The following is a 27239-nucleotide window of genomic DNA, read 5'->3' on the forward strand; positions in this document are numbered from 1 at the left end:
AATGTTGTTCCAGGTTAAGTGGCCCACCACAATTCTTATTCTTGGTGACATCTTTAAACAACCACAAAAACAATTGGCTAACAAGAGTAACTGTGATTGTGAGACTCCAGAGTAGAAAGGGAGTGATATCTACAAGATCTGAAGCCCAGTATATGACGCTGACCAATATATTGGTCCCTTAGTACACAATGATGAGAAAACAAAAAGAAACCTTAGATCTTTATTCTAAAGTTGACACCAAACGTTCAACGTCCCGGCGTGCTAGAGGAGCAATTGCATTATCCCTCATCCATAGCTAAAGCACCACCTCAAGTCAAACCCAATATATGATATGCCTGACAACAGATGAATAGAGACCTCAGTTCATGCTCCGTTAGGCTTAATTCACTCCAGAGCTCAACATTTTTCCCAGGGTCCATAGAGCTCAGGCAGGGAAGGGCCAGAAGCCTCAAATTTTTAACCAGCTGGTTCACTGAAAAATATATTATGTCAGATTGAGGATTGTATCAGCCTGAGATGAATAAAGTGGGGAAACTTCATAGTCAAGTTGATCTGCAAGACTGGAACCCTGTAGGAATCACAAGAATGCACTGGCCAAAACCAAATGAAAATAATCTATAATATCACGGCTGTCGATAACCTGGGTAGACCAGTCTGACATAACTACGTGTCAGCTGGAACCTTAGTGAACGTAAGGATTTAACCATCCCTCATGGAGGTCCTGCTGGGTTCACAAGGAGGATGTCCCTCTGACCCATCAGGAGTTTGGGGTACAGAGCTGAGCCTTTTCCATTTTCCCTACTACTTCTTTTTTTAGATTTTTCTGTATACTGGCTTCATTCTGGCTTATAAAGCTCTCCAGTGATTGCTGAGTTCTCCAGTGATTGCATCTGTATGACTGAAAATACTTCTTGCAGGATTTAAGGCATCAATTTGATCCCCTACCCAACGTAGGAAGGAGGACGCATAGAATGAGAAAAGGTGAGGTTTGGGGGAACATATTCAACCATTCAAGTCAAACCAAGCATGAGTAATCTAAAACCATGAGATTGTGTTTAATTCCAAAAGTACTAAGAGAAGTTCAGAGGGACATCAGAGACCCCCTCAAAGACCTAGATTATGTCAGAAATAAAGAAGAGGTGAGAGGCCAGCAGGAATCTGCATGCCTAGAACTCTTTTCCCCTCACTTCCAAGGGCCAGCTTGCAGGGTGGTGGAAAGAACCAAACATCCATCATCATGTAGACAGACCCAAGAGCAAGGTTCTTGTCAGCTTTTACAGTCCATAGATCACTTCAGGTATCTAGGTAGCATTCTAGGATCTGACACTGAATAAAGATATGAAGTATTCTCATCCAAAACATGGGCATGTTAAATCACTTTTCCTGTTATTTAGACTCTTTCTGGAAATATCCAGTGCTGATATTTACTATACTTCCAGTAGAAGAGATGAATAACATACCATATTATTGATGCTAGAGGGAGCTGGAGTTTAAATCTTATTGTAATATAACAGATACATCCCCCAACCTCAGCCTGAGACTACAAAGCAAATTTATATTCCTTTTGCTAAAATTACTATCTTTTTAAAAATCCCTTTTGTCCTCCTTGGTAATTGTAAGTTCTGCATATTTATATTTTGATACTGTTACGTTCCTTTTCCTAATAATTATGTTTTATACCTATATTTTAATATTTATATACTATAATTTGAAAACCATGCCTCCCCACACACATATACACACATACGGTTCTACCTCCCTTCTCCAACTGTCAGTCCTCTGTGCCCTAATCCTCTTCCAACTCTTGGATGTTGTTGAAAATTTTTTGCTTGGCACAAAAAATTTTAAATTTTCCCTTTCAGTAAATTTTGAAATTCCAAAGCATTACACTCAGTGGCCTATGTCTCCCTTTTTTTCTCATTTGGTTACTCATTACAGCAGTTAAACTGGGTGTCCTTTTAGATAATAAATCCATTGAGAGAAGAAATTAGATTTTTCTTGTTTTATTTAAAAAAAATTTTTTTAATTACTGTTGACATACAATATTATAATAGTTTCAGATGTACAACTAGTGATTAGACATTTATATAACTTATAAAGTGTTCACCCTGACAAATCTAGTACCCATCTGGTACCATTATTATATTATTGACTATATTCCCTATGCTGTGCTTTACATCCCCATGACTATTTTGTACCTACCAATTTGTACTTCTTACTCCCTTCACCTTTTTCATCCATCCCTCCCATCCCCCCCATCTGGCAACCTTCAAAATATTCCCTGTATCTATGAGTTTCTTACTGTTTTGTTTATTTATTTTGTTCTTTACATTCCACATATAAGTAAAATCATATGGCATTGGTCTTTCTCTGTCTGACTTACTCCACTCAGCACAATACTCTCTAGATCCATGTTGTTGCAGATGGCAAGATTTCATTCTTTTTTATGGCTGAGTAATATTACAGTGTACATATGTACCACCTCTTCTTTATCCATTCATCCAGTGATGGACACCTAGGTTGCCTCCATATTTGGGCTATTGTAAATAATGCTGCAATGAACATATGGATGCACATGACCCTTCGAAGTAGTGTTTTGGATTTCTTTAGATAAATACCCAGAAGTGGCATTACTGGGTCCTTCTTTGTTTCTTATTATAGCCTTTGTTTTACAGTCTACTTTTTCTGGTGTAAGTATTGCTACTTCGGCTTTTGTTGGTTTTTTGTTTCCATTTTCATGAACTATCTTTTTCTATCCCTTTATTTCAGTCTGTGTATGTCTTTCAATCTCAAGTGAATCTCTTGTAGGCACTGTATGTAATGGTTTTGTTTTCTTACCCTACGTCTTTTTTTTTTGAGCATTTAATTCATTTACATTGAAAGTAATTGTTGAATGATATGTAGTTATTGCCATTTTATTATTCATGCTTTTGAACATTGTTTTTCTTATTTTTAGATAAGTCCCTTTAACATTTCTTGTAATACTGGTTTGGTGGTGATGAACTCCTGTAGCTTTATCTTATCTGGGAAGCTCTTTATCTGTCCTTTGATTCTAAATGATAGTTTTGCTGGGTAGAGTAATGAGAGAAGGAATTAGATTTGTCTTAATCACCACTATTCTTAGACCCGGGACATAAATAACAGTTGCCTGACTGAATAATCTACTTGTTAAAGATATGTAAAATCATTTTATTTCTAGCCATACCAAAAAAAAAAAAAAATGGCACCTGTTAACATTCATCAGCGGCTGACAGGAATTCCCCTAACTGAATATATTACTCTAAAGTTCACCGCCAACAACAGAAATTTATGAAGTCCCTGCATTTTAGTTTACTGATATATTGTTGCCTGTTGTTTCTAAGGATGTCATTCAGACAACTCAGAATGCCAGTACTTCGAGTTAAGTTGGTCCATTTCTTAAAGCTCATGGAAACTCAGTATTGTTCCACCACATGATCATTTCTCAGTAATGGCTTTCTAGCCATGTAATGCAATACAAATATTTGTTGGTGAGTCCAATTTTTGCATATTTTCCCCATCCTGCTTTGAGCTTAATAGTTGACACTATGTAAAGATCGGTCTTTTGTCAGATTATCTACATCAGTCTCACTAGTTGTTAGGTGAATCTACTTCTTTATTGGTATTCTAATTTTACTATTAGAGGAAAGTTCTGTATTTTCCGAAAGTAAAAATTGAACTCTATAATTATATAATGGTTAAGAGATGGAACAGCAGTCAGACAACCCAAGGTGTCAATCCTAGGACCTCACTACCTGTGATATTTTTCAAGTTACTTAAGCTCTTTATTCTTGTTTCAACTTCTATAAAATGGGGGATAATAATAGTATCTACTTCATAGGGTTGTAATGAAGTTTAAATAAGTTGCTTCACATAAGAGAGTGCATGGCACAAGAGGTCAATAATGTTAAAAATTATTTTTTTAACATTATCAAAACATATTTAAAAATGAAAGCCCTACTAGTTTTTGCTCCAACTTCCCTGACAAAGATTTTATTACCCTGAATATTTGTTCAAATTATTCATCTCACTGGGGATTCTGGACTCTCAGATATCTAAATGATAATTCTGGCTTTATATAAAAATAATATCATTGGTGTCTAGGGATAAGCACAGATAACATTGGAGTAATGGGTAAGAATTGAGGTATTGAGCTCATCCTACACACTAGACCCATAACTAACTCCACACAACTACATCTAGACCTCCCAATATGTTGCCTGTCTGAAGTTTGAGGCCACAAATTGAGTGCAGCAGTACCTAGAGGTAAGGGAACAGGACCCATATGTACTCTTATTCAAACTTCCAAATGTGACAAATGGTGAAAGTTTTGGGAAACTTTTATTTAGCACTATCACTCTGCCAACATCGAGGTATTCATGTGGATCGCCGACATTTTGAGGGAATGGAGACAATATAGTCTTTGATGACAGCCTGTACAGGACTGGACCTGTTGAAATGCCTTATTTGCTGTAGTTTAGATGTGTTCGGCCAAATAGCATGCTGTTTGGGAAAAATACAAAGTTGAAAGGGAGAAAGTTGGGACTAGCAAGACTGGACTTACACGGAGTCACTAATGGGAATAGCAAGTATCTGTTCCAAAGTTAGGCTTGATCGAAGCTGGGAGCAATTTCCAAGGCAGAGAGGTGGGCAAGCTGTGGACTGGATCCTTCTGCAACAAGGCCCCCCGTCAGGGCCTTTTGAACATCACTTGCTTTGGTCAAGATGATCCATCCTCAGAATAGGACTCAATCTTTCCCTAAAGGGTTTAAGAAAAAGAATTTACACAGCCAGAGCCAGGCAAGATATCAGGCTCCAGACAAGCAGGCTCAGAGTAAGGTCAAATACTGGTCCCAACCAGAAACTGTAAGGCTAATCAGGACACCAAGACAGAACCATGTCACAAGCTGGTAAACCCAGCAGAGATCCATGGAAAACTAGACTTGGGAAACACGAGTGTTCAGGGTTTATCCCACACAATACATCTGTAATGGACTTTATGCCCCTTGATCTGGACTACTGGAACTACAAATCAGAAGTCAGGAACAAGATTATAACAATACGTTATTAGCAGTATGTAACATTGTGTGGTAGGTAGAATATTGCATCCCCTGCAAAGATGCCTGCACCCTAATCCCTGGAAACTGTGAATATGTTACATTACATGACAAGGGAGAATTAAGTTTACAGATGCAACTAAATTTGCTAATCAGATGACGTTGTGATGGGGAGATTATCCTGGATTATCTGGATTGGCCCAGTCTAATCACATGAATCCTTAAAAGTGGAAGGAAAAGAGGTAAAAGAGAGCGACAGAGACATAGTGTGTGAAAAGTACCGGGTGGGCTTTGAAGATGAAAGGGGTCATGAGCCAAGGAATGCAGGCAGCTAGAAGCTGAAAAAGGCAAGGAAATGGAGTGACTCCCAGAGCCTCCAGAAAGGAATGTAGCTCTACCAGGGGGCCCCATAGCTGAACTCTGATCTATAAGAAGAATAAGATAATACATCTGCGTTATTTTAAGCCACTAAGTTTGTAGTGATTCATTACAACAGAAAATGAGTACATATTATGAATTAGAACATGTTTAATCTCGATTGTGTTTGACTTTTTAGAATCAATAAAACCACAGTCTGTCCCAAATGATATTTCTTTTATATAAAAAATTCAACTTCTCTTTGAAGACTACAAACAATACCATACCCTGTAAAGAGGAATCTCGCAGTGTTGAGGGTGGAGAATGTGTGTTTATCTTCTTTTATTCCCTAGAGCTGGGCTCAAGTAAAGATAGGAGACCAGGACCAATGCCAGACTATGGCTGCTCTAGACTTTTCTCAATTTCCATTCAGAAATCTTAAGTTATCATGGTCATATATTGGTCTCCAACAAGAATTAATATCCTCTGCTCTGGGCAAACAGGTAATTGGTATTCTGGATTCAGATAGTTGTAAAAGGGAAAAAAATGAAAAAAGAACAAAGAGATTCTTTAGCAAAATATATTTGAACAAGTGTACCATCTTATCACTGTATTAAATGTTTCCAACTAGTAAAGTTTATCAGTAGTTTATATGAGCATCATCCCAGAATTTAAAATGCTTTAGGTCATCATAGTACTATAATTCCACCGGCATACCCCAGCCTCAGTTATGAGAGTGGCAGATGGATTACAACAGATTTCTTTTTAATGCTAAGAAGGAACCTTGGGCCATGGTTAGAGGGTAAAAGTATACAGCCTCGAGGGGAGGGAAGATCCCCAAGGGCAAAGTACAAAAGTCAAACCTCCCTGTTCAGTTTCTAGAACTTTCCCTCAGCTACTCTAGTGCTTATGTTCAAAACAAAACCACTTTCAGAGCATTTCACTGGCGGGTTAAGACTGAGTTAAATTTCATTTTAATCAAGGGAAGGCATTGTTCTTCAGGCATTATTCTTCAAATGTCATATTGGTCAAAGTTTTATCTGTGGTTTAGGCTACTGCTTTTACAATTTGAAGCTGAAAGATGTGTGAAAATCTTTTGACAGAACATTTAACACACTGACTTCTTTTACCATCTCCTGACTTGGTTTTTGTCTATACATTTTTTATTATTATTATTGATACCTACTGACAGTTCCAGTTCGGTTTCTCTGGGGATAATTTCTTGTTCCAAAGCAGCAGCATTCTCAATAAATACATAAATTACTGAAAGAACTAACCATAGATTGACATAGCCTAACGTTTCTCAAATTATTTTCCAAAGTCTGAATAAATTGTTCTGAAGGAGTAGCAAAGAGAATGGAAGTCTAAAAAAAAACAGAAAAAAATGAAAAAATAAATGTTAACGGAAATCTGATGGGGAAGGGGAGCAACAAATTAAAGAAAAACAAAAACAATTTTCCACATTGGTCTTTTTCTTTAGCAGTTTTTTTTGGTTTGTTTTAAGTGTAATAAATCAGTCCCCTAGAGTCCACATAACCTTGATCTGAAGTATCCCAAGGACAGGGATCAGAGGGAGGAAATGACACTAAAGAAGAGCAGACTAAGCATAAGGAACAGTCAGCTCGAAGATTTTGTTATCCAGAGCCCCATGGTGCTGTGCTGCTTTTTTCAATGTGGTGAAAAACTAATTCAGTGCTTAGTCTACATTATGGCTGTCCTGAATGATATGCTAAGCCCTCTCTGCAAAGAGACTGACAGCACTCCAAAGCTTATGCAAGTTTTCTTAAATGATGTAAGCACCAGGACTGGGGCAGAGAGATAGAGATGGACGGATGAATGGATGGATGGATGGATGGAGGGATGGATGAATGGATGGAGGGATGGATGGATGGATGGACAGATAGATGATAGATAGATAGATAGATAGATAGATAGATAGATAGATAGATAGATAGATAGATAATCAGATAAACTGTGGAAAAGTATAACCCGGCAGCCTATTAAACATTTGTAAATATGTGCATCTGATGCCCTACTGAAAGTAGGATCCTTCATTAGGAAGGACGGTTGGAGAATCACTCATCTTTCTAAAACTTGGTTCCATTCCAACATTTTTAGTTTACAATATTTATTTTTTCCACATGTTATGTTTGAGCAATCAATTTTTGCCATTTGAAGTTTCTAAGCATTAAAATGTTACTTCAAGAAAATAAAATTAAAAGTGAGCAAGTTGTGTAAAAGAAAACCTCACTGCTATAAAGCTGTATTGGTGCCAAATTCTGTTTTGGGAAAGAGTCCAGAAATGGGCACTCTGTTTCCAGGGCATCTAGCAGGCTTGGGAGAGCTCATCCTCACTGAGAGGAATTCAGTTGCTCCTGAGGTCAGCCCTTCCACTGAGAAACAAAATTCTGGTAGCCAGATTGGTATCAGATTCCTGACCTTGTCTCACTCCAGCCAACGGCAACTTTCCCTGTCTGGTGGTGAGTCAGAGTGGATAGCGAGTGCTGAGCAGGAAGACATTGAGTTAGCTCATGAATTATTTCTACGAGCACAATTATTTCCCATAATATGTATATGTATGAAGCATCAAGTAAATACAAATTTATTTCTAAATATGAATAATATAAGGTAAATAGTAGGTAACCAGATAATAATCTAGACGGAGGCTCCCTGTTTTACAAATAAAGTAGCCATAGCACAAATAGCTGCTTGGAAAAGTGCTGGCAGGATGACCATTGGTCTATGTTCCCTGCTTTGGGTGTTACTTTCTAAAGCAGAGATTGTTGGGGGAATGGTGATATATGTACTACCGCACAGGGTCCTGTTAATACGGCCATGGAGAAGGATGACTGTTTCTTCTGTTAAGATCCTGTGTATGAAATGCAGTATAAATCTTTAGCATGTGAAATTGTTGCCTGAGGGCTCACTACAAATTTCCTATATGTTTGTGTCCTGCCAGCACTTTAGGTCTTGTATTTATTGAAGTGTTCATTAAAATATTGTTTCTTTTGAAATTCAAAGAAGTTACTTAAAATAAATAAATCTTTACAAAAATAGAACCTAATCAATTCATGAGACATGAATTTTTACCTGAAGCAGAAATTATTCTATATACAAGTAACCATATACAAATTAATAAGGTACATATATATTCAGCCATATATATATATATTATATGTAATACATATATATTATATGTATATCATCTTACAAGGAATATATGCCTTTTAAGAACATATAGTGTTATAAAATGTTTGGCCAACGTAAAATATCAAATCAAAAGATAAGGATGATTTTCTTGTGAAATGTGTACAAAACGAAATATACATATATTTATGCAATAAAACCTAGTTAATTCCCATCCCACATACTTAGAATTTATAATTACTCTAATGTTCTTGGCACTACATGTAAGACGAATTCTGATTAGGTAAAAAACTAATGGAAAAAGTAATATTTATACACATAAATGCTAACAGTTTCTAAGCATTATTTTAGGAGTAGCTCTTGTACTCAAAGAATAAATGTCTAATTATAAACAACATGCTAAGCACTGCAAAGATTCTGTAAGTGTTCTTAGTATTAAAACCAATATTCTAAAGTAATTTCACATGCATCATTGTTGTTAGCAAAGAATAATAACACAGGTAGTATTAAAAGTACAGATTCCAACATTAGACTCTCTGAATTCAAATCCTGGTTCTACCGTTTGGGGGCGTTGTGTGCCCTTGAGCATGCTATTTGAAATGCCTCTGCCTCAGCTTCCTCATCTCTGAAAAACGAAATAAAGCTGAGGTGGCGGAGAAGCAATGAATGACAACCCTCAGCTCCCCCTCTGCAGTGGGCTGAGTGGTTATGTCCCCTCAAGATTCTTAGGTTGAAATCCTAATCCCAGTGTGACGGTTATTAGGAGATAATTAGGTAATGAATATGGAGCCCTCATGAGTGGGATTACTATGTTCCCCCGAAAATAAGACGTAACCGGAAAATAAGTCCTAGCATGATTTTTCAGGAGGACATCCCCTGAACATTAAGGACTAATGCATCTTTTGGAGCAAACTTTAATATAAGACCCGGTTCTATTTTGGGGAAACACAGCAAACCTTCTACCATGTGAGGATACGATGTGAAGCCAGCAATCTGCAACCCAGAAGAGTGTGCTCGCCAGAACCAGACTATGCTGGTACTTTGATCTCAAACTTCCGGCCTCTAGAACTGTCAAATCCTCCCAATCTCTGAACCGCATGAAAGAGAGAAGAACTAGCAGACAGAGACCAAAATATCCCCTGTGTTATGAGAAAGGTTGAAAAGCATGGCTCTGTGTCTTTTAGCCAAAGGCATACTTCGCTTGCTACTCCTAGACAGCCCTGGAAAGTCAGACCTACTCTGTGTAAAATCCACAGCACGCAGAAGGGAGCATACACTTCATGGAAGCAAATAGCTCCTAAGGTAAGGAAAGGAAGGGACGGGGCTGGTGTGCCCAGTTCCTCTCCTCCAGATATTTCTCGAGGGACTTGCTCCATGTCCATGGAGAGAAATAAGGCATTGGGCTGAGGTTATTTCAGGGCAAAAATCCTTCTTTGTGGACACGAGAGGAGCCAGAAAGAAGTGTTCTCATGTTTTTCTTAGCTTTAAGAATTAGATGATGCATGTGCAGTATGTCCCATTCATGGTGAGTGCTCAGTAAATATTAGCTGCTATTATGGTGTATACTATTAACTGCCATTATCAAGATTTCAAGGAATTTAATTGAAGCCAAGATATACATCAAATGCCAGCTAGTAGCAGGCTAGAAATCAGAACTGCATTGTATTTTTAAGGTCTAAATTCTGATTTGCACTCAAAATTAGAGCAAATGAGCAAGTTATGTTGTACAACAAAAAGGGTTTTCCTCATTTCTGGTATCACATTCTATAAAAGAGTTCTCTGTGTAGCTCTTGAGTGCAGGTGTGGGTGAAACCTGATGACCCCATTTCATTGTTTAATGTGTAGTGGGGGTTTCAGAGCTGACTCCGCACAAGGTAGCATGCCTGTTCTCAGGCGCTAGGGCTGAGTGGCTCGGCAGAGTAGCAAAGCTTATCACACACAACTATCTTTTATTTATTTGTTTGTTTGTTTACTTTTCAATTAGAGTTTACACTCAATATTATTTTATATTCGTGTCAGGTGTACAGCTTCACACACAACTTTCTAACTCTTCTCCTTTGAGAGCCCAGTGTTTATTTACACTTTCTCTTCCACCCCTCTTTCCCCCACTTCTAAGGGATGCTTTTGTGTTACAATCCCAACTTAATGTCTGTGGAGCCCCAGAGAGCAGTTTCCAGGCTCTCGGCCTCACGTGGAGGGATGCTGGCTCAGGTGGTAAATGGCCATCAACTGTGGTTGGATGGCCAGCAGCTGTCGCTAGTTGGCCGTCAGCTGTAACCAGTGAGCCATTGGCCACTAATATACCTGCTGTGGCTATGTTAGCAGAAAAGGGGAGCTAGCAAGAAGATGGTGGCTGAGCTGGCAAGCGTGGATTGCAGTTAGGATGGCGGGTTGCGGACAGTGTGGATCCAGCTCCAGTAAGACTATAGTGCCGCCAGCGAGAATATAATGGTATGACTCCCCTGTCTATGGCTCCGTGGGTGTTCCTTTTTGGCCTCACCATGTCCTGCTTTCTTATGTGGGGAGCGGGAGCTGAGACCCCGCCGGACGCCCTGCATGACAATGCCCATAAAATTATACTGGGTGTAAAGCCAGGAGACAATTTGTTTTCTCCACCAGATTCTGAACCACAGTATTTCATGTCCTGGCTTGTCTAGTGACTCAGTTTTCCAGAAGTAAACTGAGGTATAAATACAGTACCTTTTCCAGATGTATAAACATCATAGCTCAAGTTTGCCAGCCATGTCCTAATGAAGAGGCTGCAGGAATGAGGTTTGTCTCTCCTTTACCAGGTGCTGAGCATAACAATCCTCACGTGAACGTTCCCCCTCCATAGCCTGGCGGCTCTGCTGGCATCGGTTTCTTCAATTATTGTATGCCTGAATAATTGATAGAGTTAAGTGAATGCACATTCATTTTTTTTCACCAATTTCCCCTTGAGTGCTTCAGCAAGCTGAGGCAATTTATCATGCTTTGTGTGCAACAGTGCATAGACTTTTTAAAGAGTGAGTTTAGACTTTCTCTCCCTGTCCAAAAAAATAAGTAGTTCTCAGATTCGCAATGTTAACTGTTCTGATTGCTGGACCAGCAATATCAGCAGGCCCAATTGACCCAAACCATAGACCCCCTACTGCTTTTCCCATCTTGCTTCATTTTCCTTTGGAGAAAGACCCAATTCAAAACATTTGTGGGTTTTTCTAAGGATGTTTCCCCGCACAGAGGTTACATTCAGCTCTTTGGCAAGAAAAATGCCAGAGCAATTAGTGGTGCTGGGGAACCACTAGCTGTTTGTGTACTATTTCAGAAGAAGCCGTTGTGGGCTTCAGCCTCCACACAGAGGTTCCTTTCAGAACGTAAATGCTTCCTAACCATTTGGAATACTCTTAAAATTGAAATCAAGTCATGCCCTCACAAAGACACCTTTATTATATATTTTAGATTAGAAGATATGACCTCATACAGTAAGGACATGGGTTTCTTTTCATCATTCTTCTCTGCCCACCTCCAGTGTGAGCTTTCATTTCTCTTCAGCATTCGAGAATGTTCTCTGATATACTTGCAGAAAACCTGCTGCTGAAATGAAGGAATGTAGAACTGTGAGTCGGTTAGTCATTTTTAGGTGACATTCTAATAAGAAGCCCACTTTTGGATAATAGCTCAATTGGAACTAATTCTCCAGTATTCCTCATGGTCAGGAAATAGCATTCCAAATTAATCAAATGTTCTGGTGCTTCATATGCACTAATGTGTCGTGTAGTGATGGTGCTAGTCTTACAGGATGAACAATTTGTAAAGAATTAGAAATAATTAATTATAAAGCCAAGAGGAATAGCATTTAATCTTTCCTTGACTGAGACATTAGCCTAGGATCTTTCAGGTACTTCTTAGTCAGGATTAGAAACAGCTGTTAGTTTTCAGTGGGCTATATAAATCGTGCAGGTTAATAAGGTTCTGGTTAATAGAATGCCAGAAAACAGAATTTATTATAGCACTCAAGCATTAATGCAGAATGTAATAATAATACCTTTCCAAAGAAACCAACAGAGCCTAAATTATTTTAATGGCTTAAATTAATCTTAAATACGCTCTAACTTTTGGGGACCTCCGCCTTTCAAATATAGAACAGCCAAGTAGAGGAAGTCTGATTAGGGAGAGAAGGAAATGTATACTTTGATAATACATTGTGAGAAAATAAAATTTGTTATGCAATGACTATCTAGAAACACAACTTTCAAAAGGATAGAATCTAAAAATTGAATTTTAATCACAGATTTCACTTACAACGTTTCAAAACCTTTTAAATGCAATTATTTGTTTTAGTATCCTACTATACAACCATTCAGATTTTCCAAACAGATAAATTTAAAAAGGATTATATCTTATTTTAAGAAAAGGCAAACAAGAAGGGAATAGAGAATCCAGTGTCTTCTGGACTGAAGGATGAAGTACACTTGTTAGGGGGACCTAACATTCCCCCAGGGGGCCAATCCCTGACCTTGTTAGCCTAGTTTTGATAATTTTGAGATTTTGCTGAAGAGCCAACTCCCTTAGACTATTGAAAATAAGCATTGCATTTTTAAAATTATATTTTTAACTTTCAGCAAAATACCCATTGCATAAAATGAAGCACAATTGCTTATTCTATCATGTTTTCCCAGATTCTTCACTTAAAATTTGATTAAGGAAATCATAGACTTTGAGGATAAGGAACAGGGGCTGCCGTTCATATTCTCCTGTGGTTTTAGTTTCAGAGTGTTAATTCTGCCTCTGCTCTTTTTATGCCAATTTGTAACTCAGAGTTTCCAGAAACGGAAATTTTTTTCAGCTAGTCTACCGTCAATGCAGAAGACCTTGAGACAAGATGTCTTTGTTGTCACCATTCCACAAACATCCTGTTCCAATGAAGTTGTCCAGTGATGTCCAATAATCTTCCTGAACTTGTCACTTGGTGATTTCTATTAAGTTTAGCTAAAACTGTAAGTTATTCTCCAAGTAATTCCCATTCATAAAGAAAAGCATTTTATTTTTTTCTTTATAAAAAGTAATTTTCTCATAGATAAAAATTACTTAATATGTAGAAAAGCATTTAGAATGTATTTTTTTAAATCCCAAGTAACATGGCATCCTTAGAGGTGATTTTTTTGAATTATGGTTTGGATTCAAAGATCTTCTGTGTCTTCCCAAATAAAATGAATTTTTGCTCATGGAAGCCACATGTTTTTAAAATGCACGGATTGTTATTGGTAGACCATGCCTTGGAGAGCATGTTGGTACTGAATGCTGGGAGATATAAAGGGACCAGGAATTTTAAAATATTTTCAAATCGTTAACTTCACTTTTTTCTAATTATTCTACCAAGTATTTATATAACCTGTTGTCTAATCATAACAGAATTGTTGCTGTTATATGTCACCAAAATATAAATCCATCTTTAACTAGACCTTGTGTAGCTTTTGTGATCTTGAGTAGTTGTGATGATGTCGTGCGGGGTGTCAGGCGGGGTCTCAGCTCCTGCTCCCCACATAAGAACGCAGGACATGGTGAGGCCAAAAAGGGACACCCACGGAGCCATAAGTAGGGGAGTCATATCACTATATTCTCACCGGCGGCATCCGCCTCTCTGCAATTCGCTCTTGCTAGCCGCCATTTCTGCTAGCGTAGCCACGGCAGTTAATATTAGTGGCCAATGGCTCACTGGTTACAGCTGATGGCCAACTAGCCACAGCTGATGGCCATCCAATCACAGTTGATGGCCATTTACTACCTGAGCCAGCACCTTTCTATGTGAGGCTGAGAGCCTGGAAACTGCTTTTTGGGGCTCTGTCCCCACAGATGACTTCTATAAATTATATTTTAAAGTATAGTGTCTTGCTATTACAATTCATCTATTCATTCATTTACTCTCATTCAAAAATATTTTAGTGCCTACTGTGTATAAGGCACAGTTTTAGGTGCTATGAATATGGTGACTGACCCAAGACTCTTTCCTCAAAAAGCTTATAGTCTATTAACTGAGATAATACTTGAAAATAAATAACAAATGTAAAAAGTAACAGAGACTCTAAGATATGTATAGTCAACAGCTATGGGAGTTCAGAGAAGAGGAATTGTGATATTGTGATTTATAATAAGAAATATACAAACAAAAACTCAGGCACAACAGAATGGCTGTTACAAGAGGAAAAGGCAGTGTGTGTGGCAGGGGGAGGCAGAAGAGGGTAAAGGGGATCAAATATGCAGTGATAGAAAGAAACTTAACTTTGGGTGGTGAACACACAATACAATATACAGATGATGTATTATAGAATTGTACACTTGAAACCTATATAATTTTATTAACCAATGTCACCACAATGAATTTTTTTAAATTTTTAAATTAAAAGAATTTTTTAAAAAGAAATGTATATTTGGTCTTGTCCACTGTTCCTGGCACAGAGCTTCTAAAACCCTTGGAATTTCCTCAATGTGAGGGCAATAAAGGTGTCTCTTGTGTTAATGAGGTAACTTTGGTACAGCTGAGGACTTAACCTGTCGAATCTGGTGCTATCTCCGGTAGGTAGTGTCAGAATTGAGTTGAATTGTAGGACATCCAGTTGGTGTCTAAATATTGTTTGTTGGTATGGGAGGAAAACCCCACACACACATCGGAGTTGGTACCAAAACCAATTTAGGCCACATTCTAGATTAAGAAGCATTTGAGATAGCTTGCTTTGTGGAGGATGTTTGATATGAATGTTAAAAGACATTTAAGAGTAGAACATTTAAGGACAACAGTGAAAAATACTCCAGGCAGAAGAGAAAATAAAGAGATCCAAAAACTTTGTGTGTGGATAGAGAGTCATGTTTAGTTCAACCTAAGTGAAGTGACGAGTATAAAGGGAAGGGGACTGGAAAAGTTAGCGAGGGCTGGATCATGGAGTCTTTGAATACCCAAGATATCTTTCTGAGTGTCCTTCAGTGCCAGCGGGAGCCAGCCAAGGTTTTGCGCATGGTGACCTAAGTGGTAATGTATAATCTGGATTAGAGTTAAGGCGAACAGGAGGCTGAGGAAAATCAGGGTTCCCTTTGAGAGATAATGAAGGCTTCAAATAGGGAAGTGTCAATGACACCTACCTATGCATAGGTATTGCACAGTTAGATGAGAGAATCATGGCAACATTTGGGATGTGGGACAAAAAAAAAGAGCAGAAGCAAGTATGACCCAAAATTTTGAACTATCACACTATAAAATAACAAGGAACCTTAAAGCAGAATTCTCCCAGACAATATTCCTATTTGTCACGTCTCTTGATCTCTGTTTCCTCTGGACCTGCTTTGTAGAGCTGCTCCTGTTAGAAAATCAGAAAGTAAGTGTTGACTTCTAGTTTGTTCCACAAGTAGAGTGAAGCAGAGTTACATGACATCCCTTCTTGCCAACATCAGGAATTGTTCGGCTTAGTTAGTCACAGAACTCTAACTTGGTTGTGCCATCACAGTCTCCCTAAGTTACATGCCTTGGAAATAATAATCTGCCTTAATGTATACACAGCCCCTGCCTCTCTTGCAACCTCAACATGATCACTTTCTCCATCCTGGTCCTTGAGCTCCTTGTAGCTCCTTAAACACACCACGCCTCTTTACAACCTTGGGGCCTTAGTTCATACTGTTCCCTGGAACATCTTCCCCATGAATTTGACATTTCCAGTGTCTAGTCCTTTAGGCCATAGTATAAATCCTTCAAGGGGTCTTACTTGACCAGCTTTGTAAAACAAGGTCTCACCCACTTTTTCCATCTGAGCCCTTTGCGTCTTTCATGCCTAGTGCTTATTATAACTTTGAACTCTTTCATTCTCATGATTATTTTTGTTTCTGCCTCTTCCTGACAAAGCATAAGCTCCATGATAACATAAACCATGTCTCTTTTCTTGATCACTGTATCCCTAGCACCAAGAGCTGTGTCTGGCATTCCACAGGAGATATTCAGTAAGTCATTGTTGAATTAATGAGTGAATAAATTAATGAATGAACCCATGTGTTCAGAAAGCTCTTTATAACTTGAAATTATCATCATTTACCCCTAAATAATTCAATTAAATATAAAGAGAGTGGGAACAACTACCACTTACATTCTTTAATCTTCAAAGTAACATATTCTTATTTTTAAAAACATTCATATAATTCCCACAGTGATATCTAGGAAATAGATTATAAGTATTCTCCCTAAATTTCTAAATTTCCATAAAAGCTGTGTGGTACCACACCATGTTGCAGTGTTTTTCTGCCTTTTTAATAATGAAATAGAACAAAGAATAGAATAGAAAATTTCAGGGTGCATTGCATGGAAATTCGAATTTCAAGAAACTTTTCAGTGTGTGTGTGTGTGTGTGTGTGTGTAAGAAATCACAATATGAAATTATATTTTACTGTGACTCAAAGTTAATATACACTCTGGTATTTTCCACGTTATCCTTATCCCGTATCTTGCTGCTATCATAGCCCTTCAAAGCCAAGCATTGAATCCTTGCATTGTCATTCCTGTGTTATGATTTCTGATGCACATGATTTCTATTTGCAGTGGAAGCCTTCCCACAAATGCACACAAAACTCATTCAACATACCTTCACTTCTCTCCCTGCTTGGACTGTCTGTGAAGTGCACTCCTAGAGCTCCTGCAGCATGTCGGCTGCTTTTAAGTTAACCAGGTTTAAGAAAACCACCCTGGGTAGGACAACGGTGAGACTGGGGATTCTTTAAATCAAGGATTTTAAACAGTAACTTGACAAGCAATAGCAATATCTGCTAAAATAAAATTTATGTTAACTCCATTTTTTTCCTCTCTCTCTCTCTCTCTCTCTCTCTCTCTCTCTCTCTCTCTCTCTCTCTCTCTCTCTCTCTCTCTCTCTCTCTCTCTCTCTCTCTCTCTCCCCAGCTGCCTGCCTTGTGCTTGGTTGTATGATTTTCCCTGATGGCTGGGATTCAGAAGAAGTAAAACGGATGTGTGGAGAAAAGACAGACAAGTACACTCTTGGGGCTTGTTCAGTCCGCTGGGCGTACATCCTGGCCATTATTGGGATTTTGGATGCCCTGATCCTCTCATTTCTGGCATTTGTGCTTGGTAATCGACAAGACAGCTTGATGGCAGAGGAATTGAAGGCAGAAAACAAAGGTAAGATTGCTTCCGGGAACTCTAACCTGGACGCCTAAGCACAAAAAAATGACACTCTCCATTCTTTCCCAGCACTTCCCCGTGGGTCTAATTTGCTGCATCTTTTAGTGCTGTGTAGTTCACAGACTTGCCCGCAGACTCGACTCAAGAAGTTTACACAATTAAAATATCATATTGTTACATTCACTTCTCTCGGGCTCTCTGAGTCCATTATTATTATTTAAATACATTTTTCCAGTTTCTTCTTCCCTTCCTCTCTGAGTTAATGGCTATGAATACAACTTTTTTTGGGGGGAGGGGCTCTATTTGACTAAATGGAGAGTGCTTCTTCTCCACGTATTCAGCTATTTTCCACGTTCAAATAAATGCCTGGGGACTCTCAGAATATTACTCATAAATGTCTTTATTAAGCTGTTCACAGTCGCTTTATTTAAATTCAGAGTCATTCTCTCAGAGAAAGGTAGAGACACTGGCCCCAAATAGTTACAGTTAGAGATTTCAATAATTACCTAATTAGCTGAATTTTAAATGTGTTATCTGAGTAATCAAAAGTCCTCATATTTCTTTTCAAAACGAAAATGGCTTCTGAAACACAAAGAAACTAGGATAGAAAATAGAACATTGACTAGTGAATGATACAGAAATATTACAGTAGGCTAATAAGTAGCAAATCATTATTCAAGATTAATCTTTTAATTTTCTTTCCAGATTTCTAAACCGATTTCTTAGGACAGAATTTACTGTCTCTGTTTTATTATAGACTTAGATTCATTTAACTGTTTTATGTTTATGTTACCTTTAACTTTAAGACTTTAAACTTATATCAGTACCGTCAACTGAGTGGCTCCTTCTAGTTTTTATTCCTAATTGGGAACTAAATCCATCCTTGAATTATGAAATTTAGCTTATTGCAAGTAGTTGTTAACTTCAACGAACCTCAAATATGAGCACATATTAGTGTCTGTGTGAGTGTCCTATGCAATATAGTGTAGCACGCTTTATATTTAGACCATAACTGTGCTTATAAACTATGAACTATAAGAAGAGAAAATTGAGAAGTCCGGGAAAGCAGCAGTCATCCACAAACCCTTTATCTCCTTGATTTATAGACAGAACATATAGTAGTTTACTTGGTTCTATCAAAAAATATCCTAAACTCAACATCAATCCTTTCACAAGGAAGTAGTACGATACCTCCTAAAACTGAAAGTGCTCTCTGAGTTCCCTACTAAATAAAAAGGATAATCTGAAGCTGATTATTATATTTTCTAAAGCATGTTACAGATTTAAAGTGCTTTCACACATGCTCATTAACTTGGTGCTTTTGTCTGTTGTCTTTGTGACTTGCTAGATATGCACAGGTTTCTGTCCAGTAACTTCACTTCAAAGGTAATAATAAGGATAGCTCAATATTAGACAAAGTTACCTTTGTGCAAACTCTTGATTTCCACGACTACCCAGAATGTTATTTATTCACTGTACAATTCAGTTATATTGAGAACCTTAAACTTTCCAGACATTCTTTTGACCACACATGAGAAGAAAATTCCAAAAAAGAAAAAAATAAAACCAGGAAGATTTTTACTTGGCAATTGGGAATTCTAACTTTCGTCCACATTTATGAGTGACAACAATTCTGACTTCATGCTTCAGAAAGGAACAGCTAGGATTATAGAAAAACACTCAACAGTTCTCAAAAGGGGTCTTTTCTCCTGGCTGATTCAGTTAAATGTTGATATCTAATCCTTCCTCTCTCAGCTTTCATAAAGAAAGCATTGTCTTCCGCTCAGTGATATATTGGAAACACCTTGGTAAAGTTCTGATGGGAAAGAATGTTAAGAGGCCAATATAGGGGTTAGGGACTGTGTATGATTCTTCTGTGTTCATCATCCCCCTTTGCATGTATCACATTTGCATGTATCCATAGTTTCTTCTATCTGCTTCTGATAGACTGAAATCAGTAGCACTTCATCTGTATCAAATTAAATCCAATAAAGTAGCAGAGAGTGTCAGGCCATATTGATGAAACATTTCATTTCTTCCACATTTTTATTTCACAACTGGAATTCCTTTATCTGGAACTCTGAGAAGGCATCAACAGCTCTACTCTGCAGGAATTTCAGATCCTCATACAATAGGTTCTATATAAAATGAGACCAGGATCCAAAGCCTTGTAAAAAATGTAATCAAACCGTCATATTTCTAAGAAATGGTACAAGCTTTACAGCTGCTGTGCAAAGTAGCCTATATTGTTTGGTATTATTTAAACATTTATTCAGTGTTGAAACTGCCAAAATTAGATTGTTTGAGGAAAAACCAGTAAGTGATTTTTATATGTTTGTGTATGGATGTAGTTTTACTAAGCAGTAGTTTAATGATTTTCAAATGCATGCAATAACCAAAACTAAATAGCATTAATGTTCTGTAGATCTTAAGGGAAGAAATATCTGACAAAATAAGAATAATTTGTAATTATGAAATTGATTATATATAAATGGGTGCTTTTACAATTTGCAAAGCTATTTTAATATAACTTTTCACTTATTAAAACATTCTTTTCCATTGTTAATTTTTTTCTGCTAAAACTACCAAGATATCCCTTGGTAGCCAAGGCCCCGTTTGGGTTCCAGCGCAATGCAGTGAGACAGAGGCAAATCTAGCTCACGAAAGTTTAGAATTTTTTTAACGCCATCATGCCTTCTGGTATCATGGAAGTAGATAATACCATATCTCAAGCCTTGACTCAAAAGAGTAAAGTTTTCGGGGCGGCCCGGTGGCTCAGCTGGTTAGAGCCTCCATGCTCCTAACTCCGCAGGCTGCCAGTTCGATTCCCACATGGGCCAGTGGGCTCTCAACCACAAGGTTGTCAGTTCAATTCCTCGAGTCCCACAAGAGATGGTGGGCAGCGCCCCCTGCAACTAAGGTTGAACACGGCACCTTGAGCTGAGCTGCCGCTGAGCTCCCTGATGGCTCAGTTGGTTGGAGCGTGTCCTCTCAACTGCAAGGTTGCCGGTTCAACTCCCGCCAAGGGATGGTGGGCTGTGCCCCCTGCAACTAAGATTGAAAGGACAACCACTTGACTTGGAAAAAAGTCCTGGAAGTACACACTCTTCCCCAATAAAGTCCTGTTCCCCTTCCCCAATAAAATCTTTAAAAAAAAAAAAAAAAAAACCTGTGTGAATATTTTTTTTAAAAAGTTAAAAAAAAAGAGTAAAGCTTTCATATATTCTTGTGTACATTATATCATTATACACACTGTGATATCTTTTATAATAGTCCGGTTTTATGGTCTGCTGATCATCCTGACAACCTACCTCCTACGTTAAGTCTCAGGAGCATTATAAAGAAACTAAACCTACAAGTACAGCATGTGCCCCCAATTCAAAGAAGTTGCTCTTAAGCAGTCTTTGTCTCAGTGTCCTGTCATGATCATATATTCATACATTCTAGCAACACACTTTCCCCATTTATCTGGAAAAGCCTCCAAATGGGTTCAGGTTTTCCATGTGTCATTGTAGTAAGGATATTGCTTAGATCCATGAGTCCTTCCCAGCAACCACCCCAATGGACAAAACAAAAATCACTATGTGAATTCTAGAATATATCAAAGAAGGGAAGGGCACTCAGTTCTAGTTGAACTATATTCCACTCACAGAGTTTTAAGATGAAAGGGAATATAGGATGCCTCTGAGCCATAAATTAATCATCACAAAGGTGCTATTCGAAGGGAAAACAGGGAGGTACAAGGGTAAAGGACTCCACCTTTACAGACCACTGCCTCTTAACACGAATTTCCAATGACCTCACCCTAATCCCATGTCATTGTCCCCTTCAACACCACCCACAACATTTCTTGAGCCCCTCCCTTTCCCGGAGTGCAAAGGTAAGTTAAAAGAGGTCTGTAGCCGAAATGTATCATAAATTATGAAAAGGCGAAATTGGGATAAAGATTTCACATACTTTCAACAACCAGAAGACAACAACTTTGATGATGCATGTGTTGTCTTAGAAGGAACTTCTGTAAGAGATAAAGTTAACCATCTATAATGCTCCTTCAAAGACCCAGCATATTTTTTCATTAAAAAAAAAAACCCACTGAAAAACAGAGAAGTGAAACCTCTTGAAATATCACACTGACTTCATGCACGAGTTGGCACATGTGAGAAAACTCAACTGCCTGCTCTGAGTTTGGGGAGCCAGCCCTGCAGGCCCCATGCGGTCCCTGGCTCTGGGGTAACAGCAGATATCAGGTGCTCTTTCTAGTTTGGGAACTGGGCAGCATGATTTCTAAATGAGCCTACAACATAGGCATTCACCTCGATAGGCTGCTTAATTGCGTATTTGAACACACTGAACTGTGAAGTCAATTTAATTATGTAAAATTAAAATTTCATCCAGATAAAAAGGATTTGAAATGAAAGCTTTCTTTTCAATTTCTTTCATTAGTTGTAAAAGAATAAATAATTACATTTTCCAGAGCTCCTGTGCCACAAATATCCCTTACCTTGTCAGACACCATTCATAAAGAGGTCTGCTTCTGCATTTGTGTACATGGTCTTTGGAATTGCTTATCAGATAATTGGGTCCTCTCATGAGCAGTTTTAAAGTCACTTTGTCTTCTAGCACTTAAACCGCAAATGAGAAAACATGATTATCCATCAGGAGGTGACTCCAGCTACCGTCTATTTATCAAGTGGTTTAAGCTCTTCTTAATGCTGTCATAAATGGAGTTAGAATAAATTCATTTTACTTAAACAACTAACAGAAACGGCAGTTGAATTTAAGGCACCACGCATGCGCCGGCTGCTCACAGTGCACTGAGACAGGCCGCGTGGGGTGGAGCCGCGTGGGGTGGTGGCAGGAGCTGCACATCCAGAGCTGGTGTTGTCTCTGACACACTGAGCAGCCTTGCTCCCACGCCCCAGTAGTTCCCGAATTCAGCTTCCTAATCATAGAATACAGGCTTGTCTAAATGGCATCTGAGATGTCTTCCAGCAATAAATTATTCCAATGCTGGGATGCCTTCAAAGGTGTCCTTTGAAGATGCTCTGGGACATAAGAGCTCATGCCCTCGGAGCAGTGAATACACTAACTAAAGGCTTCGTTAGGGACTTGTTAGCAATGCCTGAGTGACGAGGCGAAGGGAAAGATAAAGTTCAGGGAGAAGGAGCTCTAGGGTGTCTAGAGTTTCTCCGACCTCCCCACTGGACTGTGCTGTCACAGCCTCCTGCATTCACACCACCAACAGTCGAATGAGTCAGACTTAGAAACTCCGGCCCACAGCAGAGGAGTCTGCTTGCCTTACTAGATCCCCATACTATGTGGTGTCCACGTGGACACCCTGGCAATGGACGGAGCCCCAGATCAGAGATAAAAAATTTGTTTCTCATCTCAACTGCAGCACATACTAGTCACGTGACTTTGAACAAGTCCTTTAACCTCTCAGAAGCTCAGTTTCCTCTTCTTTAAAATAGGAATAATAACAGTACCCATCCCTGCCTCCTAGACGGGGTTGGGAGGGGCCAACAAAAGCATGTATGTGGAAGCAATTTATAATCAATATGTATATAGGCTTTCCTAATTACTCATCATTTTCCCACAACATTTATTTGATCTTTGCAATAATTCTATGAGATAGTTATTATCATCCTAGTGTTTGAAGCTCATAAAAGTTAAATATTTTGTCTAAATTATCACAGTTAGGAAGAAATGGATCCAGGGTCCCATTTTACTTGAAATTTACTTGAAATTTCAAATCTTTCTATTACACAATACGATATAATCAATATTTACTAGATACAGATTCTGTTGCTTTCACCTTTACCAGTTAGCCCTGTACCAATAAAGAGTTTTGTTTTATTTTCATTTGGTAGCTTTTAGATAATGTAATTTAATCAAAAGTTTAGCACACTTGAGAATGGGGAATAGCTTATATAACTGATCCTGTTACTTGACTATGTAATTTTATAAAAATCTAGTGAGATACAAAAATCAGATTGGTGATTGCTAGAGGCAGGGGCAAGGAGTAGGGGGCAAAATGGGTGAAAGTGGTCAAAAGGTACAAACCTGCAGTTATAAATGTCCTGGGGATCTAATGTATGTAGCATGGTGACTATAGTTAATAATACTGTATTGTATATTTGAAAGTTGCTAAGAGAGTAGTTCTAAAAGTTGTAAGCACAAGAAAAAAATTATAACTATCTGAAGTAGTGGATGTCAACTAGACTTCTTGTGGGGATCATTTTGCAATCATACAAATATCAAATCACTATATTGTATACCTGAAATTAATATACTGTTGTATGTCCATTATATCTCAATAAAATAAAAACTAACAACAACAAAAAACCTAGTGGGGTAAGATCAGGAAGCTCAGGCAAAAAGTATTTTCAAGTGCTTTGAGTTAAAACTTTATTAAGGCCACAGTGAACTGTCTGTTTCCCAATGGGATCGGTATGGAACAAGGTCGTCGTGGTCATTAAAGCATCTCAGAATTGGCCTCTAAAATCCTGACTATATCCTGGTACTCTTTCAGACGGGCTCAAATTAATCTAAATTAATCTTCAACTCTCAAGAGTTGAAGCAGATCCTAGAGGTCCTCATAGACTTGTTTTATGTTCTTGCTGCTGCTGATTGCTCTCCTCCCACTTTTTCATAAGCTCACTCCATTCAGGTTTTCACCCTCAGCATTTCACAGACGCTGTCTTGTGAAAGTCACCCCCAATCTGCTAATGTTAAATTTCATAGTCATTTTTCAATATTGACCTATCAGTAGCTTTTTACAATTGACTACTGGCCCTGTCTTAAAACTCTTCCTTTAATTGGCTTCCAGTAACTGACCTTGCCTAGACTTCCTTCTGGAGTTTTTTCTGTTCAGTCTCCTTTATTAATTCCTCCCTATCTCCATTCTTCCTATTTACATTCACTTTCTAGGTTATATCATCTGGTGCCATGGCTTTAAATCACATGTATACCCTAATGACTCCCAATTTTAATTCACTTCCCACCTCTCCAATGAACTCTGATTTCATAAATCCAACTGCCTACTTCATACCCTTTTTTGAGTATTTAATTATCATCTCAAACTTAACATTTCTGAAACTGAGCTCTTGATATTTCCCACAGAGCCTGCTGCTACCAGTCTTCTCCATCTCAGTTCGTGACAACCTTATCCTTACAACTACTCAGGCCAAAACCTGAATCATTCTTGACTCTTCTCTTTCTCTCACAACTCACACCTAACCCATCCAAAAATCTCGTCAGCTCTACTTTCAAAATATATTCAGAATCCTCCCACTTCTCACCCCCATCACTGCTGCCATCCTGTCCAGGCCATTATTGTGAGACACTTCTACATGTTTTCACTGGTTCCATCATGGCACCATTTCAGTGTAATTTCAACAGAGCAGTTAAAGGATAAGTTAGATCATGCCATTCCTCAGCTCAGGAGCCTCTGATGACTGGAAGATGTCACTCAGAGTAAAAACCAAAGTCCCTTACCACCATCTACAAGACCACGCAGGTCTGCCTCTATCTCTGCCACTCTCACCTCCTTTCAGTTTTCCTCCTTCATTTCCTCTGCTCCAGACACACTGACTTCAATGTCATTTCTCAGATAAGCCAGGAACCGTCCCATGTCAGGGTCTTTGCATTTGTTCTTCACTCTGCCTGAAATGTTTTTCCTCAAAACTTCAGAACTTACTCCCTCACCTCAAGCAGGTTTTGCGCAATATCACCTTCTCAATGAGATGTTCCCTGGCCAACCTCTCTCAAATTTCACATATACGTATATTTCATATAACCCACTATATATTTTACCTCTTTTTCTTGTTAATTGTTTGCCTCCCTCCTAGAAGAGCTGTACAAGGGCAGGGATTTTTGTCTCTTTTGTTAATGTATCCCCAGTGCCTAGTACAATGACTGGGATATGTAAGCACTCAATAATTATATTGAAGGAGTGAATTATTGAATGAATGAATGAGCATTCTAAGCTCTGTCTTATGCAGGCATTCGACTGTTGCACAGCGCTTAATCTTAGCAAGTTTTTGTCTCTGTTTTAAGTTGAAATGTGCCTCCTTGTAATGTCACAGCCACAGTACTGCTACTCCCTCTTCTACCTTAAGCTATTGTCTTATTTAGAAACAGTTATTATGTCTGGAATGGTTAAAGTTACACAATTACCAAGAGGCATAGTTTCCATGTCTTGCTGGGCATCTGGAGACACCTATGTTGTCAGTGCTGTCCACTACCCACCCACCAAGGAACCAGGGCAGAGGGCCACCCTGGCTGGGGTGGATGCAGAGATAGGGGACATACAAACGCGTGGTGGAAGGAAGAGAAATTTATAGAACTCACTTATGGATGTGTTGCTGGAGATTGTCTCCTTCAATTTATACTCCATGCCTAGAGGTAACTTGGAAAATATCTGAACTTCCAAGATTGACTCTGGCCCATTTAATAAATACACGTTTAGAATGTACCATGGTGCGCTCAAAGAGTTCTCTCTTTGACCTTTACCCAAATTATACCCTCAAAGTCCTCAATTTTAGGATTATTTTTTCTGGTTCTATTTTGATAAGGATTGCTTTGAATCCATAGATTGCTTTGGGTAGTATGGACATTTTAACTATAGTAATCTTCCTATTCGTGAGCATGGAATATGTTTCCATTTATTTTTGTCTTTTTTAATTTCTCTCTTGAATGTTGTATGATTTTCTGAGTACAAGTCTTTCTAAGTCACTGACCTGTGGAGAGCCTGACTCATGCACGTCTGTCTGGGAGAAAGCTGCACCTCCAGCCTTAGCCCTGAAGCCAGACAACTCAGTTCCTCCGCGTATGTCCCTGGTGCCTTTCGAGCTGCTGCCTCAGTGCTGTAACTCAGAGAGAGTCTGTCAGTAAGTCGATGCACGGACCCTGTAAGATGATCACCTGGGGCTCCAGCTGCCCTCCATCTCACCTAGCCACAATCTCTGCCAGTTTTCACAACCAGAAGTTGTGGGACTTCTCTCCCCCCATCACAGGAACTCTGGGCCAGGGAGCCTGGTGTGGGGCAGCGACCTCTCAATCCTCTGGGGGAGACTACCACAGCCAGGATATCTCTCCTAATTTTTAATGATCACACCTGGGTATGGGACCAGCCTGTTCCATATCTGTGTCCCTCCTACCAGTCTCGAGGTTGCTTCTTTTGTACGTCTTTAGTTGTAGGACTTCCATTCAGCTAGGCTTTAGGTGATTGTCAGTGATGGTTGTTCTGTAGTTTAATTGTAATTTTGAGGTGGTCATAAGAGGAGGCCTGCACAGCATTTACCTACTCCATCATCTTGACCGGAAATCCTCCTGCCCCACTCATTTTTGAATTCCCAGTGCCGGTCACTAGGCTTGGCATGCTTGAGGCCCACAAAAGATGTTTGGTGAGTTGAATGCCATAGTCTTACCCATTGCTCAGTGCATAGTTAAGTGCACAGTACAGTACTGTGGCTGTTGAAATAAGGCCTAAAGTGGTGCAGGGATTTGTC

At 38.8% G+C, this 27239-nt stretch overlaps 1 protein-coding gene across 3 annotated transcripts in view; it reads left to right on the forward strand.

Annotated features, from left to right (window-relative positions):
• Window positions 1-27239, forward strand: part of LHFPL3 (LHFPL tetraspan subfamily member 3) — a 518064-nt gene that overhangs the window by 348269 nt on the left and 142556 nt on the right. For all 3 annotated transcript variants that reach the window (XM_081079474.1, XM_081079473.1, XM_081079472.1), the window contains exon 2: window positions 17488-17724. In XM_081079474.1, the coding sequence (XP_080935600.1) occupies window positions 17488-17724 (237 nt within the window). The remainder of the gene's footprint in view (window positions 1-17487; window positions 17725-27239) is intronic.

The sequence above is a fragment of the Rhinolophus hipposideros genome (genome assembly GCF_964194185.1).
Source record: "Rhinolophus hipposideros genome assembly, chromosome: 18".
Lineage (NCBI taxonomy): Eukaryota > Metazoa > Chordata > Mammalia > Chiroptera > Rhinolophidae > Rhinolophus > Rhinolophus hipposideros.